The 26847-nt window shown below is 40.5% G+C and overlaps 2 protein-coding genes across 2 annotated transcripts in view; one reads left to right on the top strand and one right to left on the bottom strand.

Annotated features, from left to right (window-relative positions):
* Nucleotides 1-26202, bottom strand: part of THSD7B (thrombospondin type 1 domain containing 7B) — a 905223-nt gene extending 879021 nt beyond the window's left edge. The window contains exon 1 of the mRNA XM_037020802.2: nucleotides 26088-26202. The gene's annotated coding sequence lies outside the window, so the exon portion shown is untranslated. The remainder of the gene's footprint in view (nucleotides 1-26087) is intronic.
* Nucleotides 1-26480, top strand: part of LOC140850476 (uncharacterized) — a 29355-nt gene extending 2875 nt beyond the window's left edge. The window contains exon 2 of the mRNA XM_073241384.1: nucleotides 25393-26480. Coding sequence (XP_073097485.1) covers nucleotides 25848-26480 — 633 coding nt within the window. The 5' untranslated portion in view covers nucleotides 25393-25847. The remainder of the gene's footprint in view (nucleotides 1-25392) is intronic.
* Nucleotides 26481-26847: the final 367 nt, after the last annotated feature.

Raw genomic sequence — 26847 nt, 5'->3', positions numbered from 1 at the left:
CCCTGTAACTGCAGCTTTGTACCCTTTGACAAACATCTTCCCATTTTCCCTACCTCACCTTCCCTGGTAATCACCACTCTACTCTCTGTTTCCATGTATTTGACCTTAGATCCCACATATAAATGAGATTATGCAGTTCCTCTTTCTGTATCTGGCTTATATCACCTAGCATAATGTCTTCCACGTCCATCCATGTTAATGGCAGAATCTCCTTTTTTTTTTTTTTTATTTTTTTATTTTTTTATTTTTTTTGAGAGGGCATCTCTCATATTTATTGATCAAATGGTTGTTAACAACAATAAAATTCAGTATAGGGGGGTCAATGCTCAATGTACAATCATTAATCCATCTCAAGCCTAATTCTCGTCAGTCTCCAATCTTCTGAAGCATAACGAACAAGTTCTTACATGGTGAACGAATTCTTACAGAGTGAATAAATTCTTACATGGTGAACAGTACAAGGGCAGTCATCACAGAAACTTTCGGTTTTGATCATGCAATATGACCTATAAACCATCAGGTCAAATATGAATATTCATTTGATTTTTGTACTTGATTTATATGTTGATCCCACATTTCTCCTATTATTATTATTATTTTTATTTTTAATAAAATGCTGAAGTGGTAGGTAGATGCAAGATAAAGGTAGAAAACATAGTTTAGTGCTGTAAGAAGGCAAATGTAGATGATCAGATGATCAGGTGTGTGCCTATGGACTAAGTATTAATCCAGGCTAGACAAGGGCAGCAAGACATCCACGGATGCAGAAGATTTCTCTCAAAGCAGGGGGGGTGAGGTTCTGAGCCTCACCTCTGTTGACCCCCAAATTCTCACCTGATGGCCCCCCTGCGACTGTGCCTGTCTTAGGTTGTTCCTCCCTTGAGGAATCTTACCCGTCTCTGGCTAACCAGTCATCTTCCGGGGCCATACAGGGAAATGTAAAGTTGGTAAGTGAGAGAGAAGCCATATTGTTTGCAAAGGTTAGCTTTTTACTTCTTTGCAGATTTATGCCCTGTGGCTTCTATGCCCAGCACTTGTCTCGAGGTATCTTTACCACCTGGAGGAATTATGATACTCGGTAAATTCGATATGAGGCACGAATTCTATTTAAAGTTTGTAATTAGGAAGGAAGAAGAAAAGCTATAGATGTAGCATATGAAGGAAACTTGGGAGGATTGATTATTTCTTTGACATATCTTCTTGTATAGTACCTTAAGTATGTATAGGTTTTAAACTACTAACTAATTTGCACACACATATTGACATAATAGGAATACGGTGACATAAACAAAGCAAATCTATAATTACCATCCATCTCCAGTGAAGCCAAGAAAACCATTTAGGCACCCTAGGCATTTGTGAAAATTTATCTATGATATGATGGATATTTTCCAACTGTACTTGAACCATCAGACAAATTAAAGCAGCCCATTTCTGGGATCTGTTCACATCCCATATGTTCTTTTAACCATAGATAGTCTATAGTCATGAGATTTTGGGGTGCTACAACTTGCACCCCTCCCAACTCCTGGTTGAGTTCCAACAGTACAGATCCAGTCAAATTCGTTGTCTCACTGTATGCACATGCCAGCCTAGACATCTCCCTCCTCCTTCTTATGGCAAGTCCAGGAGACGGTGGGCTGGATGCAGCCACAACCGCAGCATCGTCCAGATTCCTGTGGAGGCTTTTTGATGATCATCCCCCGGCACGAGTCCTCCAGAGAGTGCTGATGCCGGAAGCTCCTCCTCATATCGTATCTTAGTTCATTTTCTGGGTATCCAAGCTAGGCCTTGATCTTCTGCCTAGAAACAAACAGACCCTTTGCCCACACTTTGACATGCCCTCTATACCACTGTGCAGAACTCATTGGAGGTCAGCACACAGTAACTGCTTTTTTTTTTTTTTTTTTTTTTTTAATTAAGAGAAAGGAATATTATCAGAAAAGAGTACCTCCATAGCTGATCATCTGACACCCTTTAAGTGATCAACATTAAGGATATTTAAAGCATGCGTTGATCTTTGATTTACCAATAGTTTTATCCTGTTAAGGAGTAATCCCCCTTTTCTTTCTTTCTTTCTTTTTTTTTTTTTTTTTTAATTTTTAATCTACACTTACCTGAAGAATACTATGTTTACTATGCTCTCCCCTATATCAGGTCCCCCCTAACAACCACATTACGGTTACTGTCCATCAGCTTAGCAAAATGTTGTAGAGTCACTACTTGTCCTCTCTGTGTTGTGCAGCCCACCCTCCCCTTTCTCCCTCCCCCCCATGCATGCTAATCTTAATACCCCCCTTCTTCTTCCCCCCCCTTATCCCTCCCTGCCCACCCATCCTCCCCAGTTCCTTTCCCTTTGGTACCTGTTAGTCCATTTTTGGGTTCTGTAATTCTGCTGCTGTTTTGTTCCTTCAGTTTTTCCTTTGTTCCTATACTCCTCAGATGAGTGAAATCATTTGGTATTTCTCTTTCTCCGCTTGGCTTATTTCACTGAGCATAATACTCTCCAGCTCCATCCATGTTGCTGCAAATGGTTGGATTTTTCCACTTCTTATGGCTGAGTAGTATTCCATTGTGTATATGTACCACATCTTTTTTATCCATTCATCTACAGATGGACATTTAGGTTGCTTCCAATTCTTGGCTATTGTAAATAGTGCTGCGATAAACATAGGAGTGCATCTGTCTTTCTCAAACTTGATTGCTGCGTTCTTAGGGTAAATTCCTAGGAGTGGAATTCCTGGGTCAAATGGTAGGTCTGTTTTGAGCATTTTGATGCTCCTCCATACTGCTTTCCACAATGGTTGAACTAATTTACATTCCCACCAGCAGTGTAGGAGGGTTCCCCTTTCTCCACAGCCTCGTCAACATTTGTTGTTGTTTGTCTTTTGGATGGCAGCTATCCTTACTGGTGTGAGGTGATACCTCATTGTAGTTTTAATTTGCATTTCTCTGATAATTAGCGATGTGGAGCATCTTTTCATGTGTCTCTTGGCCATCTGTATTTCTTTTTTGGAGAACTGTCTGTTCAGTTCCTCTGCCCATTTTTTAATTGGGTTATTTGTTTTTTGTTTGTTGAGGCGTGTGAGCTCTTTATATATTCTGGACGTCAAGCCTTTATCAGATCTGTCATTTTCAAATATATTCTCCCATACTGTAGGGTTCCTTTTTGTTCTATTGATGGTGTCTTTCGCTGTACAGAAGCTTTTCAGCTTAATGTAGTCCCACTTGCTCATTTTTGCTGTTGTTTTCCTTGCCCGGGGAGATATGTTCAAGAAGAGATCACTCATGTTTATGTCTAAGAGGTTTTTGCCTATGTTTTTTTCCAAGAGTTTAATGGTTTCGTGACTTACATTCAGGTCTTTGATCCATTTTGAGTTTACCTTTGTATATGGGGTTAGACAATGGTCCAGTTTCATTCTCCTACATGTAGCTGTCCAGTTTTGCCAGCACCATCTGTTGAAGAGACTGTCATTTTGCCATTGTATGTCCATGGCTCCTTTATCAAATATTAATTGACCATATATGTTTGGGTTAATTTCTGGGGTCTCTAATCTGTTCCACTGGTCTGTGGCTCTGTTCTTGTGCCAGTACCAAATTGTCTTGATTACTATGGCTTTGTAGTAGAGCTTGAAGTTGGGGAGTGAGATCCCCCCTACTTTATTCTTCTTTTTCAGGATTGCTTTGGCTATTCGGGGTCTTTGGTGTTTCCATATGAATTTTTGAATTATTTGTTCCAATTCATTGAAGAATGTTGCTGGTAATTTGAGAGGGATTGCATCAAATTTGTATATTGCTTTCGGCAGGATGGCCATTTTGACGATATTAATTCTTCCTAGCCATGAGCATGGGATGAGTTTCCATTTATTAGTGTCCCCTTTAATTTCTCTTAAGAGTGACTTGTAGTTTTCAGAGTATAAGTCTTTCACTTCCTTGGTTAGGTTTATTCCTAGGTATTTTATTCTTTTTGATGCAATGGTGAATGGAATTGTTTTCCTGATTTCTCTTTCTATTGATTCGTTGTTAGTGTATAGGAAAGCTACAGATTTCTGTGTGTTGATTTTGTATCCTGCAACTTTGCTGTATTCCGATATCAGTTCTAGTAGTTTTGGAGTGGAGTCTTTAGGGTTTTTTATGTACAGTATCATATCATCTGCAAATAGTGACAGTTTAACTTCTTCTTTACCAATCTGGATTCCTTGTATTTCTTTGTTTTGTCTGATTGCCGTGGCTAGGACCTCCAGTACTATGTTAAATAACAGTGGGGAGAGTGGGCATCCCTGTCTGGTTCCCGATCTCAGTGGAAATGCTTTCAGCTTCTCGCTGTTCAGTATAATGCTGGCTGTGGGTTTATCATATATGGCCTTTATTATGTTGAGGTACTTGCCCTCTATTCCCATTTTGCTGAGAGTTTTTATCATGAATGGATGTTGAATTTTGTCAAATGCTTTTTCAGCATCTATGGAGATGATCATGTGGTTTTTGTCTTTCTTTTTGTTGATGTGGTGGATGATGTTGATGGATTTTCGAATGTTGTACCATCCTTGCATCCCTGGGATGAACCCCACTTGGTCATGGTGTATGATCCTTTTGATATACTGTTGAATTCTGTTTGCTAATATTTTATTGAGTATTTTTGCATCTACGTTCATCAGGGATATTGGTCTGTAATTTTCTTTTTTGGTGGGGTCTTTGCCTGGTTTTGGTATTAGGGTGATGTTGGCTTCATAGAATGAGTTTGGGAGTATTCCCTCTTCTTCTATTTTGTGGAACACTTTAAGGAGAATGGGTATTATGTCTTCTCTGTGTGTCTGATAAAATTCCGAGGTAAATCCGTCCGGCCCCGGGGTTTTGTTCTTGGGTAGTTTTTTGATTACTGTTTCAATTTCTTTGCTTGTAATTGGTTTGTTTAACTTTTGTGTTTCTTCCTTGGTCAGTCTTGGGAGGTTGTATTTTTCTAGGAAGTTGTCCATTTCTTCTAGGTTTTCCAGCTTGTTGGCATATAGGTTTTCATAGTAGTCTTTAATAATTCTTTGTATTTCTGTGGAGTCTGTCGTGATTTTTCCATTCTCATTTCTGATTATGTTGATTTGTGTTGACTCTCTTTTTCTCTTAATAAGTTGGGCTAGAGGCTTATCTATTTTGTTTATTTTCTCAAAGAACCAGCTCTTGGTTTCGTTGATTTTTGCTATTGTTTTATTCTTCTCAATTTTGTTTATTTCTTCTCTGATCTTTATTATGTCCCTCCTTCTGCTGACTTTAGGCCTCATTTGTTCTTCTTTTTCCAGTTTTAATAATTGTGATGTTAGACTATTCATTTGGGATTGTTCTTCCTTCTTCAAGTGTGCCTGGATTGCTATATACTTTCCTCTTAAGACTGCTTTCGCTGCATCCCACAGAAGTTGGGGCTTAGTGTTGTTGTTGTCATTTGTTTCTATATATTCCTTGATCTCTATTTTGATTTGTTCATTGATCCATTGATTATTTAGTAGCATGTTGTTAAGCCTCCATGTGTTTGTGAGCCTTTTTGTTTTCTTTGTAGAATTTATTTCTACTTTCATACCTTTGTGGTCTGAAAAATTGGTTGGTAGAATTTCAATATTGTGGAATTTACTGAGGCTCTTTTTGTGAGCTAGTATGTGGTCTATTCTGGAGAATGTTCCATGTGCACTTGAGAAGAATGTATATCCTGTTGCTTTTGGATGTAAAGTTCTATAGATGTCTATTAGGTCCATCTGTTCTAGTGTGTTGTTCAGTGCCTGTGTGTCTTTACTTATTTTCTGCCCGGTGGATCTATCCTTTGGGGTGAGTGGTGTGTTGAAGTCTCCTACAATGAATGCATTGCAGTCTATTTCCCTCTTTAGTTCTGTTAGTATTTGCTTCACATATGCTGGTGCTCCTGTATTGGGTGCATATATATTTAGAATGGTTATATCCTCTTGTTGGACTAAGCCCTTTATCATTATGTAGTGGCCTTCTTTATCTCTTGTTACTTTCTTTGTTTTGAAGTCTATTTTGTCTGATATTAGTACTGCAACCCCTGCTTTCTTCTCACTGTTGTTTGCCTGAAATATGTTTTTCCATCCCTTGACTTTTAGTCTATGCTTATCTTTGGGTTTAAGGTGAGTTTCTTGTAAGCAGCATATAGATGGGTCTTGCTTTTTTATCCATTCTATTACTCTATGTCTTTTGATTGGTGCATTAAGTCCATTTACATTTAGGGTGACTATTGAAAGATATGTACTTATTGCCATTGCAGGCTTTAGATTCGTGGTTACCAAAGGTTCAAGGTTAGCTTCTTTAGTATCTTACTGCCTAACTTAGCTCGCTTATTGAGCTGTTATATACACTGTCTGGAGAGTCTTTTCTTCTCTCCCTTCTTATTCCTCCTCCTCCCTTCTTCATATGTTGTGTGTTTTGTTCTGTGCTCTTTTTAGGGGTGCTCCCATCTAGAGCAGTCCCTGTAGGATGCCCTGTAGAGGTGGTTTGTGGGAAGCAAATTCCCTCAGCTTTTGCTTATCTGGGAATTGTTTGATCCCACCATCATATTTAAATGATAGTCGTGCTGGATACAGTATCCTTGGTTCAAGGCCCTTCTGTTTCATTGCATTAAGTATATCATGCCATTCTCTTCTGGCCTGTAGGGTTTCTGTTGAGAAGTCTGATGTTAGCCTGATTGGTTTTCCTTTATAGGTGACCTTTTTCTCTCTAGCTGCCTTTAAAACTCTTTCCTTGTCCTTGATCCTTGCCATTTTAATTATTATGTGTCTTGGTGTTGTCCTCCTTGGATCCTTTCTGTTGGGGGTTCTGTATAATTCCATGGTCTGTTCGATTATTTCCTCCCCCAGTTTGGGGAAGTTTTCAGCAATTATTTCTTCAAAGACACTTTCTATCCCTTTTCCTCTTTCTTCCTCTTCTGGTATCCCTATAATACGAATGTTTTTCCTTTTGTATTGGTCACATATTTCTCTTAGTGTTGTTTCATTCCTGGAGATCCTTTTATCTCTCTCTATGTCAGCTTCTATACGTTCCTGTTCTCTGGCTTCTATTCCTTCAATGGCCTCTTGCATCTTATCCATTCTGCTTATAAATCCTTCCAGGGATTGTTTCACTTCTGTGATCTCTTTCCTGACATCTGTGATCTCCTTCCGGACTTCATCCCACTGCTCTTGCATTTTTCTCTGCATCTCATCCCACTGCTCTTGCATTTTTCTCTGCATCTCATCCCATTGCTCTTGCATTTTTTTCTGCATCTCTGTCAGCATGTTCATGATTTTTATTTTGAATTCTTTTTCAGGAGGACTAGTTAGGTCTGTCTCCTTCTCAGGTGTTGTCTCTGTGATCTTTGTCTGCCTGTAGTTTTGCCTTTTCATGGTGATAGAGATAGTCTGCAGAGCTGGTACAAGTGACCGCTGGAAGAGCTTCCCTTCTTGTTGGTTTGTAGCCTTTTCCTGGGAGAATAGCGACCTCTAGTGGCTTGTGCTGGGCAGCTGTGCGCAGACAGGGCTTCTGCTTCCTGCCCAGTTGCTTTGGGGTTTATCTCCACTGTTGCTGTGGGCTTGGCCTGGCTGGGGCTGTTCCTCCAAAATGGTGGAGCCCCGTTAGAGGGGGAGCAGCCAGGAGACTATTTATCTCCGTAAGGGGCCTCTGTGCTCCCTGCTGCCCAGGGGGTTAGAGTGCCCAGAGATCCCCAGATTCCCTGCTTCTGGTCTAAGTGACCTGTCCTGCCCCTTTAAGATTTCCAAAAAGCACTCTCCAAACCAAAACAACAACAGCAACAATGAGAGAGGGAACAGAAAGGAAAAAAAAAAGAAAAAACACGCGATTTTTTTTTTTTTTTTTTCCTCAGGTGCCGGTCCCAGGCACCCGCTCACTGGTCCTGCTGCCCTGTCTCCCTAGCACCAGGGTCCCTGTCCTTTCAAGGCTTCCAAAAAGCACCCACCCACCGGTCCCGCAGGGAAGGAACGCTCAATATTCTTGGTCCTCAGGCACTGGTCCCACGCACCCGCTCACCAGTCCTGCCGCCCTGCCTCCCTAGCACCGGGGTCCCTGTCCCTTCAAGGCTTCCAAAAAGCACTTGGCAAAATGAGAGAAAAAAAAAGGGGAAAAACGCGCGATTTCTTCCGTCCTCAGGTGCTGGTCTCAGGCACCCACCCACCGGTCCCACAGGGAAAAATGCGGGATATTCTTTGTCCTCAGGTGCCGGTCCCAGGCACCCGCTCACCAGTCCCGCCGCCCTGCCTCCCTAGCACCGGGGTCCCTGTCCCTTTTAGGCTTCCAAAAAGCACTCGCAGAAAAGAGAAAAAAAAAAGGGGAAAGACGCGCGATTTCCTCTGTCCTCAAGTGCCGGTCTCAGGCACCCGCCCACCGGTCCCGCAGGGAAAAACGGGGGATATTCTTTGTCCTCAGGCGCCGGTCCCAGCCACCCGATCACCAGTCCCGCCACCGTGCCTCCCTAGCACTGGGGTCCACGTCCCTTCAAGGCTTCCAAAAAGCGCTTGCCAAAAAGAGAAAAAAAAAAAAAAGGGGAAAAACGCGCGACCTCCTCCGTCCTCAGGCACTGGTCTCAGGCACCCGCCCCCAGGTCTCGCAGGGAGAAACGCGGGATATTCTTTGTCCTCCGGCACCATTCCCAGGCACCTCCTCACCGGTCCCGCCACCCTGCCTCCCCAGCAACGGGGGCCCGTCCCTCTAAGGCTTCCAAAAAGCGCTCGCCAAAAAAAAAAAAAAAAAACTGCTCCGGTTTCTCTCCACCCGCCGGGAGCCGGGGGGAGGGGCGCTCGGGTCCCGCCGGGCTGGGGCTTGTATCTTACCCCCTTCACAAGGCGCTGGGTTCTTGCAGGTGTGGATGTGGTCTGGATGTTGTCCTGTGTCCTGTGGTCTCTATTTTAGGAAGATTTTTCTTTGTTATATTTTCATAGCTCTATGTGTTTTTGGGAGGAGATTTCCACTGCTCTACTCACGCCGCCATCTTGGCTCCCGCCAGAATCTCCTTTTTTAAGGCCAAGTAATAATAACTATTATTATTATACATGTAATTAATATATATATACTACAATTTATTTACCCATTCATAGGTGACAGACACTTAGCTTACTTTTCAGCTCCCAAAATCACTTTTTGATTCAATACCCAACTTAAGTTCCCTCCACTGAACAACTTGACATGAGCTCTGTCTTCCCAGATCCATTCTGCCTGATGCAGGGGCCATGTGGATAACTAATGAAGAGACCATCCCAGATGATTTCTCTCTATACAGAAGACCACACTAAGTCATAAGTAGCCGTAAACCTTTTACTCACAGGATACAGAGCACGCAGAAGAGTCTTGAGAAGATAGAAGGAGAGAGGGAAATGGATAAAAAGATTCATTTATTCATTTTGCAATGTGCTAGATGCTGTGGCTACAAAGATGAGTGAGAACAGACATGGGCCTTTCCTCAGGGTCTGCTCTAACAGGTAACACAGGCACACACAGACAATCACACAAGTAGGTGTAAGTGGGCGCAACTGTGCAGTCAGTTCAGCGGACACTTGTGCTGAAATTGTGAAATTGGCCTATTAGGGAAACAATTTGAGCATAATGTGATTTTATGTTTGCTTATGCATCAGTTTCATCCATGAGAAACTCTAGCTGAATATGCAAAAATCTCAACCAGCTAACAGAGCCAGGTAAAAACACACAAACGCAACACAAGTATAGACCTCTGCCAGGACCTCAGTTGACCTTGGGCCACAGTCTTACCATCTGGTGATAAGGCTTTCTGAAGGATTTCAGAAAGCCGTCCTTCTACCCTTGCATGGCTTACAAGCACAGCCTCGCCGAAGTCCACTTCCACAAGGAAACTTCAGGTCTTTTTCAAGGCAAAATACCATACAGATTGAAGTCTTCATGCATTTCTTAGTGATTATACTTGTGCAAAAGCATACTGCCATTTTGTATTAGTTTCCAATCTTCTGCATGCCACTGGAGAAGTGTTTTAATGTGACCCTACCCCATTTTTCCCATAAGCCCTGTGGTTTTTACTGTGACATTTTACACAGCATGGTGATATTTTTTATGTTTATGTTGCATTACAACAGAACTGACTACATTTGGAAGGAAAGGGTAATGGGGCTGTGAAAGCACATAGTAGAAGGAAAAGGGCATGGGGCACAGACACAAGGAGCCAGGAAGGCCAGGACAGGGCAGCCGGAAAACAAAGAGTTAGGAGTGTGTCTGGGAGGAAGCCAGAGAGCTGGAGGAGTGCAAGGTAAGGGCTGCATGTGGAGCCTGCCAGGCATGGAAGTGGTAAGAGGCCATAGTGGACTAGCAGGGGCAAGCTAGGCACTTAGGCAAGTCTCCAGAAGGAGTGGTAAACAAGCCAAAAATAAGGCAAGGCTCCATTTTCTCAGTGACAAAAGGTAAAATAATTTGGGGCCAACTGGAATGGATATGCACACACACAACACATATGTTTTTGTATAAATATCAAATGGAAAAGAACTGCTTATAAAATTTTAAGTTATTAATTCTGTTACACATGCACATTAAAAAATCACATAGCATGGAATCTTATAGTGATTTAAAAGGTTGCTTTTCACACTCACACATTTCATGAAGCATGTTACTCATACTCTACGTGCATCTTCACATACTTTATATGCACTACTAGATCAATGTATATCTTCACTATGGTTTATTTATCTTATTTATCTCTTTAATTAGAGGTGGAAATATGGACATGCACACACCTCTCCAGACTCAGGAACTTGAGGGATCTCTAACAAAATACCACCTGGATTGTTCAGTAAAGAGTATGAAAAGTAGTAAGTGCCTTATGGATTTAAAGGCTGGTCCAAAGAAATCAGATTTTGGATAAAGAATCTAAAATGTATGTTTAAATCCTATTCAAAATAAAGCATTTGAAAGAGAACCTTATAAGAAAGGTTTTGTAGATGATTTTCACTCCTCTAAGCAATAACTTGAAGGTGGGGAGTACTTTCAATGTAGTGAAAGTGAAGAGCAAGTTGAAGTTAGACATTAGAGAGTAGTGAGCCTTGGAGCAAAGTGGAAGCCACTCAACCGCACAGAGGGATCAAGTTTAGTTGGAATAGAGATGGAGGAGGAGAGAGAAAGGAGGACACACACACACACACACACACACACACACGCACACTGTCTTTGGTGGACAACCAGACAACCAGCACGCACGCGCGCGCGCGCACACACACACACACACACACACACACACACACACACACACACACTGTCTTTGGTGGACAACCAGACAACCAGCCTGCAGCCTTTGCTAAGCCACTCCTTCAACTCTGGCCTTTAAAACTCACCCAGATTCAGAACAGACTCTTTTGTCCTTCCATGATTTCTGTCCACTGTCCTCTAAGTACAAACATTTTGCAGCAGACCAGACATCATCCCTCTGTAGGACCAGAACTCTAGGCATCAGTGGTCAGGCTGTTTGTAATCTTTCACAGCATTGTTGTAGACTAAATGGGTACATGGGCATGCATATCTATTCCTATGTGTAGTAAAAATCTCATTTACTGCATATCTAAAATCCCAGAAAACTTAAATAAACAGAATTTATAGTGCCATTCAATAGTAATTGATTTTCTTAGTGTTTCTGGGAATACTCCAGCTTCCCAAAGGAACTCGAAATCATCAAAGCAGGATTAACCTACGTTCAATGAAGTTTCTGAGTTTCTTTTTTCTTACTCTAATATGATTCATTTAGCAAATGCTTAAATTAGCTGCTACTATATGCACAGTAATGTGCTCAGCATAAACAAGAGAATCCAAATACAATACAAGGTTTGGGAACCTAAAGCAATTACAGTATCCATATGAAAAGAAAAGCTAGAATATAAATTAAGCTACAACATAACAATATTCATATTAATGCCACATGCCAACAAAGGCACTTTTCTTTCCACTCTAGTGTGTCCTGAGAAACTGGGTCATAAATTGGATTATATTTCACAAAGGAAAAACATTATAAATTATAACTAGAGATTTTTTTCCTGATATAAGACTTGGCATTTAAAAGAAAATGCACTCACTCATATTCAATAAACATGTCACATAACAAGCAAAAGCTGCAAGAAACCCTGGTAGCCATTCAATGTAAGCATTTCCAAAATGGGACAATAATTATGTAAAAATTATACAGTGAGATCCAGTGTGCACAAGGTTACACATAGCACAAAACTAAGACCCTAATGTATCATAAATTTCTCTTAATGCCACAGTGCCAGGTCTGATAAACACAAGCATACCATTACCCATAGCTTTGCTTGATGTGTTGGATTTGAAAGGGTACTTTGGGGATGACTTGCTGGCCTGAGTCTTTTTTAAAAATAAGCTGAGGCATTCTTTTCCTCTAGATACATTTCCCTGTAGAACATCTGAGCACTCAGAACTTCTCACTGACCTTAGAGCTACCTTAAAGGACCAGAGCAGGTGTTTAATAAATGTCTACTCCTGCTGGTTATAATGGCAATAGTACATCTTTTCTCTTTTAAAAGGACTGACCTAACATTTAATGCCTTAAATCTCTCTTTCTCTCTTGAAGTTTTTTAAAGTAACTGTTTCTGAACAAATTTTTTAAAAAAAGATGAGGAAAAAGTAAGCATGGACTAACCCGAGTCTGTAAACAGGTGTCTAAGAAGTTAGTTGGGAAGACTTACCCACCAGCAGTTAATAAACAAGACTGAGATATTCTTTGAAAAGTGGTTTCACTTGGTAATGCTATCAACCTTCATGCTCTGCACCCTCTGAAACACTGAGTTTGGCTCTCCTGCGGGCATTGGTGCCTTAATGTATAGTCATCATTGTGCGTTCCTTAAAAGCCTTGCTTTCAACTTCTTCAGGCTTCAAGGTCTTCTAGGTAAAAGAACATGTCTGTGTACTAGGCAACACTTTCCCTCATTCCCTGTAGAGTTAACAGGATATCTTCCATAAAGGATTGTTATATTTCCTCCTAATAAATCCTAATTAGATTTCCTTTCACTTACCCAGGTCTTGCTCAATTTCCAAAGGTTGATATTCCAATTTCAACTTTATTTTAGAATATTCTTTTTGGCAAAGTGTCACATTTCAATCTTTCCTAGTTCATATTTAGTTCAAAATTACCCATTTTTGCTTGTCTAAATCTTCAGTAGTTATTTTGGCAGCTTCAGAGAATCAAAATGGTAGGATCACGGGAACTTTGCCAATCCAGTCTTGGCTTCTCAAATACACTAAGATTCTTCTTTTAATCATCACAATAAAAAGAGACTGGAAAATCTCCGTTGAATTTGACAACTGGGAAGAAATTCATAACTTTGGCAAAAACTATTTCAGCTGGAGCAGGGTGGGGAGAATCCAAGCTGGGAGATTTGAAGAGTGAATTCACAGAGGAGACAGTGAGCAAATTCTACTAGTTTCAGGAGACAGAATTTAAAGGAAGGCAAGAGACAAGGAAGTAACTGGGAAAGGAGTTAAGAGTAGATACATTGTTCTAAATTAGTAAGATTTGGGCTTGCATATACTACCTTTGAACTTCTAATGGTATATTATACATAGCATTAAATTTCACTACCTCACCCCCACCTCATTTCTCTCCCATTCGATTTTGCTTGTGTACATAACATTTCTCTAAATCCATGAGAATACATAACCTGACTGGCTAATACAGATTTCTCCCACCTTTAACATTGGTTCAGCTTCTAGAGCAGTATGCTTTCTTTCCCAGGGCTTTTCCTCTCCTCCCTTCTAACAGCCTCATTTGTTGGACAAATATTGGCTAATGGCTTCAATCACATGGTATTTTTGAACAGGTCTAGCCCTAACAGCTAAGAAGGCTTTTCCCCTTCCAGTCAAATTATCTACTTCTTTTTTCCTCTTTTCCCTGGGTTTGCTGTCACTTTTGGATCATTGAAACCTGTGTGTGTGTGTCCACGCTCATGTGCATGCCCTACCAAATTTCCATTATTCTATGTTCACTTCCTAAGCCATCACAGCATAAATTATTTCATTCTATTTTGAGAATCTCTTAGCTTTCAGTTCTTAGGACTGATTGACGACTTTTCTATTTTGGATGCTTTGATCTTGTAAGGAGTCACCAAACATCTATGCTTGCCAAAGTTGTTGCCAAAACAATGGATAATTCTGCCCCTATATACATTTCCCTGCCACATACTGACACATGCCAGGACAAAACTGTTTATCTGCAATTATAAGGATTTGAGTCTCACTTTATTTGGACTGTGAGCATCACAAGTTTTCAAAATACAGAGTTTGAGATTGCAATCTAGATCTATGCAGACCAGTAAACCAGAGATAAGCCATTCTGCCCACATTGCCAGGTTACAGGGGAGCTTGTTATTTTTGTTGTTTTAATGAGTCTTGAGGTTTCTTAAGCCATGGACTTCAAAACACTATATAGAATGTCATATAAAAGAGAATATAAATAATCAGTCTTAAAGACTAGCATATATGATCCAGAATAAGAAAAAGTATTGGGGAAAAAAATTAGAAAAAACTAATAGGTTAACAGCTCAATTTCTTCCTTCCCATCTTAATCTATTAAACTATAAAACCCCACAGATGCAATTCTAACTAGTGATTCTAAGATAAATTTAAAGGCTGTTTTTGCCCAATTTTATTGAGAAATAATTGATATACATCACTGCATCAGTTTAAGGTGTACGGCATGATGGTTTGATTTACATATATTGTGAAATGATTACAATAGGTCCAGCTAACATCCATCTTCTCATATAGATACAATACAAAGAATGAAAAGAGATAAAAAGGGAAAAAATGTTCCATTTGATTGTGAACTCTTAAGATTTAATCTCCTCATTCCTTTCCTATGTATCACATAGCAATATTAGCCATAGTCATCGCGATGTACATTTCATCTCTCCTACTTACTTATCTTGTATTTGGAAGTTTTTACCTTCTTAGCACCTTCTTTCAATTCCCCCTCCCTGTATTCTCTGCCTCTGGTAACCACAAGTCTGATCTATTTTTCTGTGAGTTTGTTTGTTTTTAGATTCTACATATAAGTGAGAGCATACAGTATTTGTCTTTGTCTGACTTATTTCACTTAGAATAATGCCTTCAAGGTCCATCCATGCTCACAGATAGTAGGGTTTCCTCATTTTTTATGGCTGAATATTTCATTGTACATATATATATCTCAAGTTTATTATCCATTCATCCATGGATGGGCACTTAGGTTGCTTCCATGTCTTGGCTATTGTAAATACTGCTGTTATGAACATGCGGGTCTAAATATCTTTTCAAGTTAGTGTTTTCATTTCCTTTGGATATATTCTCAGAGGTGAAATTGTTGGATCATATGATAGTTCTATTATAAATTTTTTGAGGATCCACCATACTATTTTCCATAGTGGCTGTACCAATTTATATTCCCACCAACAGTGCACAAGGGTTGCCTTGTCTCCACACCCATGCCAGCATTTGTTATCTCTTGCCTTTTTGATGATGGCCGTTCTCACAGGTATGAGGTGGTATCTCATTGTGGTTTTAACATGTATTTCCCTAGTGACAAGTGATGTTAAGCTTATGTTCATGTACTTGTTTACCTTTCATATATCTTCTTTGGGGAAATGTCTGTTCAGGTTCTTTTAAATTGGCTCATTTGATGTTTTGCTATTGAGTTGTATGAGTTTTTTTATATATTTTGGGTATTAACCTCTCAGCAGCTATATGGTTTGCAAATATTCTTTTTCCAGTTCTGCAGGTTCTCTTTTCACCTTGTTGATGGTGTCCTTTGCTGTGCAGGAGCATTTTAGTTTGATGAGGTCCCACTCATTTATTTTTTTATTGCATTGCTTGTGCTGTAGGTGTCATATCCAAAAAACCATTACCACAACCCATGTCCACGAGCTTTATTCCTCTGCTTTCTTCTAAGAGTTTCATGGTTTCAGGTCTTCTGTTTAAGTCTTTAATCAATTTTGAGTTAATTTTTGTGAGTAGTATAAGATATGGGTCCAGTTATATTACTTTGCATGTGAATATTCAATTATCCCAGCACCATTTAATGAGGATACCATCTTTTCACAAAACATTGAGTATTCTTGGCTCCCTTGTCAAATATTAGTTGACTATATATGCTTGGGTTTATTTCTGAGCTCTCAATTCTGTTCTATTAGTCTATTTGTCTGTTTTTATGCCATAGTGTTTTGATGACTATAGGAAACATGGTGCCTCTTGCTTTGTCCTTCTTCCTCAGGATTTCTTTGGCTTTTCAGGGTCTTTTGTAGCACTGTATTGTATACTCACTGGAAGCTCTATATCAGCATGTATTAATGTATTTTTATCCCATCCTTCCATATCTCCACCCTCTTATATCCATACTTCTAAGGATTACCTAGCATGTTTTGTTATTCATCCTCAAAAAAATAGATTTTTTTAAATAAACTGAAGCAATCTGCAACCGAGGCTAACCTGCTATATCCCTGGCATGCTGAGAAGATGCCCACTTCCTACTGGTTAACAGCTTATTTCTCAACTGCAACTGAACTGTTGGGAATCATCAACTGGAGTCAGCAGAAGAGATTCAGTCAGAAGAATAGGAAAGGGATTGGAACTGGACTTTGTCTTCACAATTTAAAATTAGATTTTTATATAGGTAGTCCCATTATAAATACAGCATCAGAGCTATATTTTAATTCACATGTATAAATATAATCGATGGACTACTGTCCTTTCTCCAACTCATATCAATTGCACAACTACTGGTTGCTGAAGATGTAAATATGAGTAAGAAGCATTTTCTGCTTTTATGGATCTTATACTTAGAGAGCTAGACATACATAAATTAGATGACAACACTTTGCCAAGTGCAGAGGACATACATGAACTTTCCCCAATTAGACTGCAAATCCCTGGAAATTGGGGTGATATCCTATACCTGCTTGTGTTTACAGTAGGTGCTCAATAAATGCTCTATGAATGTATTCATATAGCTCACAAACAAATGCATCTTTTCCTTTCCATTGGTTTGCCTTGCTGTTTGAAAACTGCTTAGTTTAAAAAAAAACTGAAAGATGTGCTACATTGGGGTATATTACATCCATAAGCATTATGTTTTAATTCTACCCACTCTATAATCCAAATGAAATATCCAATATTCATGCACATAATATTAGATGACACATCCTCAAAATCTGGCTCCACAAGGAAATTCCTCCCTATGAAGTTGAAGATTTTTTTTTGCAACTGAAAACTTGTTCTCAGTATTTTTCTTCTAATAAGTCACAGAAATCAGATTTAAACTGATGTAATATGCCCCCCCCCAAAAGTGACTTGGAATTATTAAAATGTTTCATAGTATTGCATATAACTGAAGAGATGCTGCACTTACAAAGGAAACACAGGACTTTTTTTATATATTCCATGCAATGAAAGGTATGTCACATTCTGCTTTTTCAACTGAAGCACTCCACAGCCCAGGGGGCTGGTTACTGTCAGGAATTCAGCTTGAGAAAGACTCTTCAGATCACTGAGAAGAATGCTACCTGCCAGGAAATAAATCAAGCCTACCAAAATATTACTACAATTTGATCAGAAATATCACTGTGGTGGGCTGCATGTCACTTCTGACTACAGGAATCATAGTAAGGAGATAGTAAAAGAGGACTGGGAAATACTCATCAAGTGTAAATGAGGAAAGCTGGTTAAGTTCACTCTTAGTTAAAGGTCATTTTTTCCTTTCTCATTCTCACCAGAGATAAGTAGATCCTTGGCTATGCCCACTTCATATCCATCAGGCTACACATATAGAGAAGCAAGACAAAATAAAAATTAAAATGACAAAAGAAACCAGGGTTATTTAGTCCAGAAACAAGAAGGGTAAGGTGACTTCATAATGTATAAGAATAGTTGTCAAGTGGAAGCAATCCAGGTATGTCCCATTTTCACAAATCGAAGGCATATGGGATTCGTTTTTTTAACAAATGAGATACAGAGAAATTTTCCTATCTTACAGGATTTTCAGAATAAATGTGTTCCTGAAAGAAGTCATGGAAGTGTTTTGAGGTTGTTTTTTAAGAGATTATTCATCCTGGTATTTAAGGGCAAAATTAGTAAGTAAATGGATGGCCTCATAAACGCAGACTGATGGTATATGCCTTGGGAATCAATAGACAGGAGGAGAGTGGAATTGTTCATAGTATGGGTTCTAATCATGTCCCATATGGTCACTTGAAACATGCCTAGTTGGAACTGAGATGTGCTTTTAAGTGTAAAATACAGACTGAATTTCAAAGACTTAGTACAAAAAAAATCTAAAACATCTCACATAACTTTTTCATAATCAATACATATTGAAATGACAATATTCTAGGTATATTAGGTTAATAAAATACACTATTAGAGTTCAATTCTTTTCCTATTTTAATGTGGCTACTGTAAAATTTAAGATGGCACATGTGAATTATATTAATGGCTTGCATTCAATTTCTAATGAAGATTGCTGCTCTAGAATCAGACTGCCTGAGTACAGATCCTGACCTGGAGCAAACCACTTACTATCAGTGCACCTATAAAATGGGAATAATAATAACACAGTCAACTCCAAGCTTTTTGAAAGTATTTCATAAATTAATATATGCAAAACAGTAACTGGCACACAGTATATGCTCAATAAATCTGTTATTAATACTCAGTGCACATATCCCCTTTGCAGAGTACACAACTGTTTGTCCTGTATTTGAATGCCCTCAAAGATGGGGAACCTACATTTCCTTCAGTTAGCCTCTCACTTTTCTAGACATCTCTGAATGGGAGGAAGTTCATTCCTGGAATGAGTAAAAATCTCTCTTTACAACTTTGAATCTTCTGAGCTTCTTTAGATGATTGTGCCAGAGGCAAAGAGAGAAACTGGTCCTATTCCAACACTGTATTTCTACAGAAATTGTTAACAGAATTTGTTATTGGAAATGGGGATATTTCATGTTTCATGGAAGTTCATATCAAGAGATCTCATGCTGACCCAGCAAAATACTTTGAAGAAACAAATCTTTAGAAATGTGATTTCTGACCCATGTTTAGCCAAAGAACCAACTTTGTCTTCCTAGCAACGTTGTCCTTTCGACCACAGACACTTTCCTATCAGGATGAACATGGAGTAAAGAACACAGACAAGATTGCTGACCACTGCAGGTGACATTGCAACACTTCGCTGACCAGATTGCTCATTCCTATCACAGGAGTGACCAAGGCCACTGCCAGGCTACCCACAGTAACATCTGAACACTTGGTTTTCCCTTTTTTCCCGCTCTTGCACTAATTTCAAAAACTAGTGTTTTGCATGTTCAGCATAAGAGCTCTGTCTTAACGATAAGCTGTTAATGTAAAGGAATATGATGTGGATTTCCCTATGTCTGGATTTTCCGGATCTTCCAGTGGTTCTTCAGGAAGCCCATACTTTCACATACCAATGTCTCAAGCTCTTTACAATTCTAAGATATTATAACCTTCACACATAAGATCTGTGCCAAATCAAAACACAGTCTTTTCCCGTATTTCCAAATGACACTTCTTCCTCCATGTAGAAGTGAGTCAGCAATACTCTTCCTGTCAATCATCTCCAGTGTGTGTGTATGTGTGTGTGTGTGTGTGTGTGTGTGTGTGTGTGTGCACATATGTGCATGCGCATGCACGCTTACATTTGGGAGAAATTCCAGCAAAGATTAAGAGTAAACTGGCTGACCCAAACTTCAGGCTTTAGGGAGGTCTGGTGTATCAGAAGTAGAATGGTCCTTGCAACCCAACAAACTGGGATGCAAATCTTGGCTGTGTGGTTTACCAGCTGCCATGCCTTTACATCAAGCAACAAAATCCCTCAGCTTCCATTTCCTAGTATGAAAAACAGGACTAAATAACAGAACCATCCTGGAGACATTATTATGAGGATTAGACAAATCTATTCTAATGCACCTAGCCTGGTATGCACCATGTTATAAATAGTCAACCATTAGTAGTCACTCTTGTTGCCTACCTGGCTATTGTAAAGCCTGGTCTTAATGATCCTGAAAGGGTTGCTATCATCCTCTTCAACATTTTCCAGAATTTTCAGTAAAAAGTGGTACCCTTTATCATCCAAATCCCTTACTCTCAGAACTCAACAAGTAGATTCTAATAAGAAAAGAGAGTCAACCAAACATTAAAATTATAATTTACCACCTAAGTTGTTTGGATAGAAAGAGGGCTTTGTAAGTTGGCATAATCAGAGAAAGTTTAATGGAAGTGTAATTAAAACTGGATCTGGACTAATGTAGAATTTGGATAACTGAGGACTGAGGTAGAGAAAACGGCATCTTGGGCCCTTTTAAATGGGTGTGGGTCATGTGGGTGACTTGAAGGAGACAGGCCTGATGAAAAGCAAGGTGGGCGATAGCAAGTTAACGGCTGGCATGTATGAATTCGAAGTATGACCCAGAACACGATTTCTTTTTTCTGTTCAAGAAAGAATCATGATTCAAGGCACATTTTTCAGGGGCCATCTAGTAGTGTTCATGTTTAGTTTTAGTTAGAAGAGATCCAGAAGAAAGCACCAATTTTCCTTTAAGAGTCTGCAAGTCATCAACATCCCTTTTCTCTCTGTGATTGACCAGAAGATATTCCAGTTCACAGATTGGGTCAGTTCAGCTGAAATGAAGCCCCATTTACAATACTTAATCACAAAAATGGAAGTCAATACAAAATAAATTGAGTTAATTCTGAAGACTAGAAATGGAAAAAAAATAATTTCTTTTTCCCTGAAAGAAAAAAGCCTTGTTGAACTACTTCCCACATACATGCATTGTGAATAAGTGGTCTGAGACAGCAACAGGGTAGAAGGATGTATAGCTGTAGCAGATAACCTGGGTTAGAAATTTGGCTTTGCCCCTTACCAAAAACACAAGTTAGTGTATTCTTAGTTTATGTTTTGGGGGAAAACAAATTAAGCTGAAGGTTAGAGTGGCTTTACATGAAATGCCAACTCAACCAGAAGGGATCTAGGCACCTTTGGGCTATTTGATCATATAAATACATGCAAATAGTAATACTTGAGTATTTACAACATATATAAATGTTAGACACTAAAAAATTATAATGTAAACTTAAACAGATTTCATGTTCAACTACTTGATAATGCCAATGGTTGCATTTATTCATGTTATGAGTAAAAATATCAAAAGGTGATATTAAAAATATTTAGCAAGTAGCATAACTCAAGTACATGTCAAGCAGAACAGGCTCTGGAAATAGCTCAGGAGCAGGGCCCAAGGCCTCCCTGCCATACCAAGTGGTGCCTTTCTTAGTGGCTGTAATAAGAGATGATCTAAGAAGTGTCAGGGGAGTGGCCCACAGGACTAAGGTAGTAATGGGGCTTTCAGGGGGCTTAGAACAGTACCCATTTACCCATTGGTGCTGAAGTATTTCAATATTTTTACAACCAGTAAGGCAGTATCAGTGCACAGTGGCCAGATGACTCTGAATATGTCTAAGGTAAGCATGAAAGACAGAAACCAAGAGAAGAAAACCCAGAAGCAAATTCTGCAAGGAGAGATTACTGCAAACCCTTGTCTTATTATAGTTAAAATCTTTCATTTGTGTGTGCTACATGATATGCTTATAAAAAAAAAACCATTTGAAAGAATCCAAAATTAAAATATGTATTACTACAAAACAACGGTCTTATACAAAGGCAATGGTGCCTAACTGCCATGAAGTTGAAAGCTTTTCTCCACACTGGATTCCTCCAGAAGTAAGGACGCTGTTCGTGAATCTAACACTAGGGCACAAATCTGCAGCCAGCTGTCATGCAGACAAGTGGTACACAGCAAAGTTTCTCTCCAGTCAAGGCATTGGAAAATCATTTGTGCATTAGTTAATAAAGATTCTGTTTTTAGCTGCAACATATTTAATTACAAGAGGCTCATAATTAAAATATGCCTAGAGTGGCAAAATCAAAAGCGAGCTTCACATCCCTTGCTGAAAAATACTTAGGTTTACCAAAGACAGCCTCTATTTCCACACAGGAAACACTTTCACATTTTTATAGATCCTCACCTCTAGGCCAATGTCTAACGTTTGCATAAGAGGACCTCTTTTTTTTTATGTCAAAAAATACTACAGATTTCCACATCACAGCAAAGAGCTGTACTTTTAGAATATATTAATTGTAGAAATACCTAATGACCAAAAGCTGAAATAAATGGAGATGCTTTTAAGCATATTGTGTTTTATTCATCACAAGAGCATGTACACACTCTTAAATTATATACAAGAAACCAAACTTAAATTAAACTTTCCATCCTTGCAATAACCCTTAGTCCCAACCAGCAGTGAAACTTTATTCTTCAGCATCTCCAGGGGTGGTTGCTAAAGTCTTACCAAAGACATGGGGTAATTACATTTCACTGATGTTTTATTTTCCTCTTCACATGAATTGCTTGATCTAGTAGCTGTAGAATGGTCATAATAAATCATGGTGGATTCCAACTGAAAAAATAACTAAGTGTCTATATTTTGTATAACTGGCTCACTCCCAACAGCATAGGTCAGAATGAAAGTGGGATCATAGGAATTCAAGGCTTGTGATCCCTATTTCCTCTTCAGTTCCAGCGACTTGCAAACTGACAAGGAATTTACATGGTCACCTCTGGCTTGCTTTCATCAACAGCTACCATTAGCTGTAATGAATAACCACCCATGAAAATGTTAGTAAAAACACTGGCAAAACGATCCCAATTAATGGAGAAATTTTAAAGGGTGAATAAAATGTTTATCATTCTGGAGCAGAGGTGGACCTCACATCTTCTACAACATTGATCCCACTCAAACTCACAATTCCTAAAATTTCTAAAATCAAAAGTGGAGTTTAAAATCCTTCTCCTTTCACAGGTTTAATGTGCTAATTATCACTTAGATATTAATCCTGTTAACAGCTCTAAATTAAGGACCTTTGTTATATTTAGGATGCTGCCTGTTGCTCAATAAAGGTGGCTGCTTCTTTTATAGTTCTGTAGTGGGAAAATGTCTTCTTTTAAAAACATAAGGCATTTATATGCAATTCACATTCAAGAGACAAAAAGCATATGTAGGTAGCTCATGCAATAGTTTTTAATACTGTAATGCCCTCTGGTTAGTCAAAGACTAGTCCTTTACACTTTGTCTGTAGAGCATCTTTGAAGCTGTGGTTAATGGTCCTGTCCTTTTCGCCACCAAATAGTACAGGTGTCACAAATTAGAATCCTTTAATCTGTTTTCCTTGATCATGTACTTAATATATTGTATCATTTGTCATTTTGATTCTTAACTCAATAGGACAAGTCAACTATTCTTCATCATTCTATTCAAACTTTCAAAACAATGTTATTATTTTAATGCCTAATCTTTATAAAGCTGTGCATAACAGTGAAATACCAGTTTTGGCAAGACTTATTTTCTTTCCTCTTTGAAGGAGGCACGTGACTCCAGCTTCAGTTTGTGAAGTGTAATTAAAGAAATTTTTCTTGTTTGGACACTCCTCTTCCACTGACTTAGCTCCTATCTTTTTATTCAGCTTTTTCAGTCTGTTAGGGACAAACTTTATTGTACGGATATTAACAAAATAATTATTTCTTCAGAAACAGGATCTGCCGCACATAGACAAGGTTCTTAATAGCCTTTCTGATGAGGTACATTTTAGCAGTAGCATTTTTCTTTAACTCCTTACTTTCTGTCTCTCAAAAGGCACACTCACAGAGAACAACAAGGTACCTTTAGTTGCCAATTTATTCATGTCAATCCTCAAACAGCAGAGTCCATGTTTATCCTGTTTTTAAAATCAGTACTTACAGTCTACCTGTGTGTCTCTTACCCCTTGATTCCTTAACAAGCAACAACTTTCATTAAAAACAGTGGGGGATGGGGAAGCAGAGGATTAAGAAACATAGTAAAGATTATTTCTCAAGTATTGATTTAAATAGTAAATTAGATATTAAGTAAACTGGTTTGTATAAGCTCTCAAAATGAACTATCAAAGTCCACCAGCAGTAGGCTCTCCTTTCCTGGACCACACATCTCTAAGCACTTTTCACAGATTCTATTAAAAATTCAGAACCCAGAAGAGTTTGTAGGTGTTCAGCACTGCTGGAACTGTCTTTGCTAATGTGTGAGACTATCCCATACTATTGAAGTCAACAGCTGTATCTTTGTATGTTATTACAGGGTCAGGAAAACAATCTTCCTAATTCTTTTCTACTTCAGTTTACATGAAGAACAGTTTCTGGTTCTCTACTCCCAGCAGGCAGGTGAATAATAATAATAATAGTGCACAGGCATAAGAAGGAATCCAATTCCAAGGAATCTACCCACAGAAAGAAGAGAACTGGCCACATCAAGTTTTAAAAGAAAAGTCCCAGCATTAAGGGCATTATTGAGATTTAAAAACAGCAGTGCTTCAAAGTGAAGCCTCAAAACAGGAACTTCATATAGCTTTCAGCCCATAAATACACGAGCTTTTCACTCACCACTGGATAGTATCTCTTAATTTGGTAACATTTAAAGTGGCTTCCACAGAGCACTAAGCAATGAATGTGGTACAATCCAGAGCCCAAAAAAAAGTCTTCCCTAGACATTGCCACCTCCCAAGTACCCACAAAACCCAGACCATCCTGACACTCACTGCCTAGGACAAAAATGTATCACTTTGACATCCAATGATTGCCTGTCCAAAGGAAACTCCTGACGAACATGTGCATGAGTTTGCTGGTGTGGACACTACCTCCAAAGCCTGGTTGGCACACACCCTGCCTGTATGGGTTACCATTCCACAACAGCACCCACGGCGGTACTCCTGAAAAGCACCAAGAACACGCCTCCAGGCAGGTTGGTTTACGAGTGCACAAATGCACGTGAAGGTGGGAAACTGCAGGCTCTCAGCAGACCACCCCGGCAATGAACAGTGCACCAGCTAACCCCCTTGTTTCACACAGAACGTCGTGCTGAGACACCATCATCCTAGTTGAACTCCACCTTTACCACACAGAAAGGAACTGAATTGTAATAGCTCTTAAAAGTGGCTCAGAATGACAAGAAAAAAGTTCCATTAAATCAAGCACCCGTTTCTCCTAAATAAAGTTTTTCCCCCCTTGTATTTATAAAGAGATTTATGAAGGCCCACTCCCCAAACACACACAACACCCCAAGGGATTCCAACTTCAAGACTCAAACTACGCGGACTTCAAATAGCAGAGGTTTCATTTGCTTCTCCAAATAACTGTATTACTAAGGGAGGTGTTGAAAAGGAAAAGGGACAGGAGCAGATGGGAGATACTTTAGAAATTATGCGTGTCCTCCTTGCCCCTCACTCTCACTCTCTGTTCCTATGTTCCTCTCAATAAACAGTGTGATGCCAGCCAGACCCTCCAGTTCAATTCTCCCCAACTCGCGCCTCACCCATAGCCCCTCGCAGGCGAAGTGGAGATGTAAACTGTTGCTGCAGCCTCCTGATGATCCACTGATAAATCAAAGGAAACTGCAAAACTTCTTGGCTTGCTAAGCTGTCTTCCAGGGGCACTAGACACCCACGCGCAGATTTCGCTACGGAAAGGCAACCCTCAGTCAACCTGTTTGCAGAGCCCGCCGGACTCCCCGCCCTCTGATCCTGGGCTCCGAGGGTCCCCGCGCAGGATGGAGGATTTCGGGCTCCGTTCATCACTACACTCCAAAGCAAGCTGGAAGACGAGGGACTAGAGCTCCTGCTGCCCCAGTCCCACTGCCGGGTCTTGATTGCCTGAGGTCTGTCTGTTCTCTAGATTCTGCCTAGTGCATTTCCGCCCGCCAAACCCTGGGGTCTCCGCATGCTGCGCCCCTGGCAGCCCACCCTCTCCGCAGCCCCAAGGCAGAGGCGTCAGAGAAGCTCTGCTTGCAAGTTTGTTCCCGCGTCTGGCCAGGAGAAGGGGCGAGGAAGGCTACCCAGGGAGGAAAGAGCAAAGTCTCTGCCCACGGCGCATCCCGGCTGCCCAGCCACTGCCACCTGGCGCCAGCGCCGGCCAGGGGCTGGGCATCCCCCGCCCGGGGCGCAGTGCCGCCGCACTTACCCGCCTCGCGCGAGCCGCCGCAGCCTCTGGGAGCCACCGAGCCCCGAGCTTCCCGTGCTCAAGAAAGATGGTGGTGTGCGTCGGGAGACCACCCATTCCAGCGTCTGGCAACCTCAGCACCGAAGGAGGAGGAGGAGGAGGAGGGGGAGAAAGGAACAGCGCAGTCGGACGCCATCTGCTGTACACCTCTGCGCAGCCATTGGCTGCCTGGTGCGTCCCCGGGAGCCGCGGGGCGCGGGCCGCCGGCCGCCACCTTGCGCTTCGCCTCCCGCGGCAGCTGCTCCCAGCGTCCGCGCCCCTCTCCCTCCTCCCCGTCACCTCTTCCTCCCCACTTCCCCAGCGGGTGCACCGCCGGACCCTCGGCTCAGCCTGCACCCTAGGGCTGGAGTCTAGGGGGCACTAGCCTCGGCCGCTCCCCACAACTGTTTTCCTCAACTTTGAATCTGTGGGGTGCAGGTGCGGGCCGGGTAACGGAGACCCCAGCGGGCCTGAGCTTGGGTACCCGAACCGCTGACCGTGGACGGGAGCGAGCGCTTCGCGCCTCGGGCATCCACGAAGTGATGATTAGGAGGAGTAGGAGAGAGTTGGGGTGTTTTATTCCCCGTTTATAGCCACCCTTACACACACACACACACACACACACACACACACACACACACACACACACACACACACACACACACACACACACACACACACACACACACACACACACACACACACACACACACACACACACACACACACACCACACACCACA

This window comes from Manis javanica, chromosome 7 (genome assembly GCF_040802235.1).
Source record: "Manis javanica isolate MJ-LG chromosome 7, MJ_LKY, whole genome shotgun sequence".
In the NCBI taxonomy this organism is placed as follows: domain Eukaryota; kingdom Metazoa; phylum Chordata; class Mammalia; order Pholidota; family Manidae; genus Manis; species Manis javanica.
This window is presented reverse-complemented; position numbering and strand designations above follow the sequence as displayed.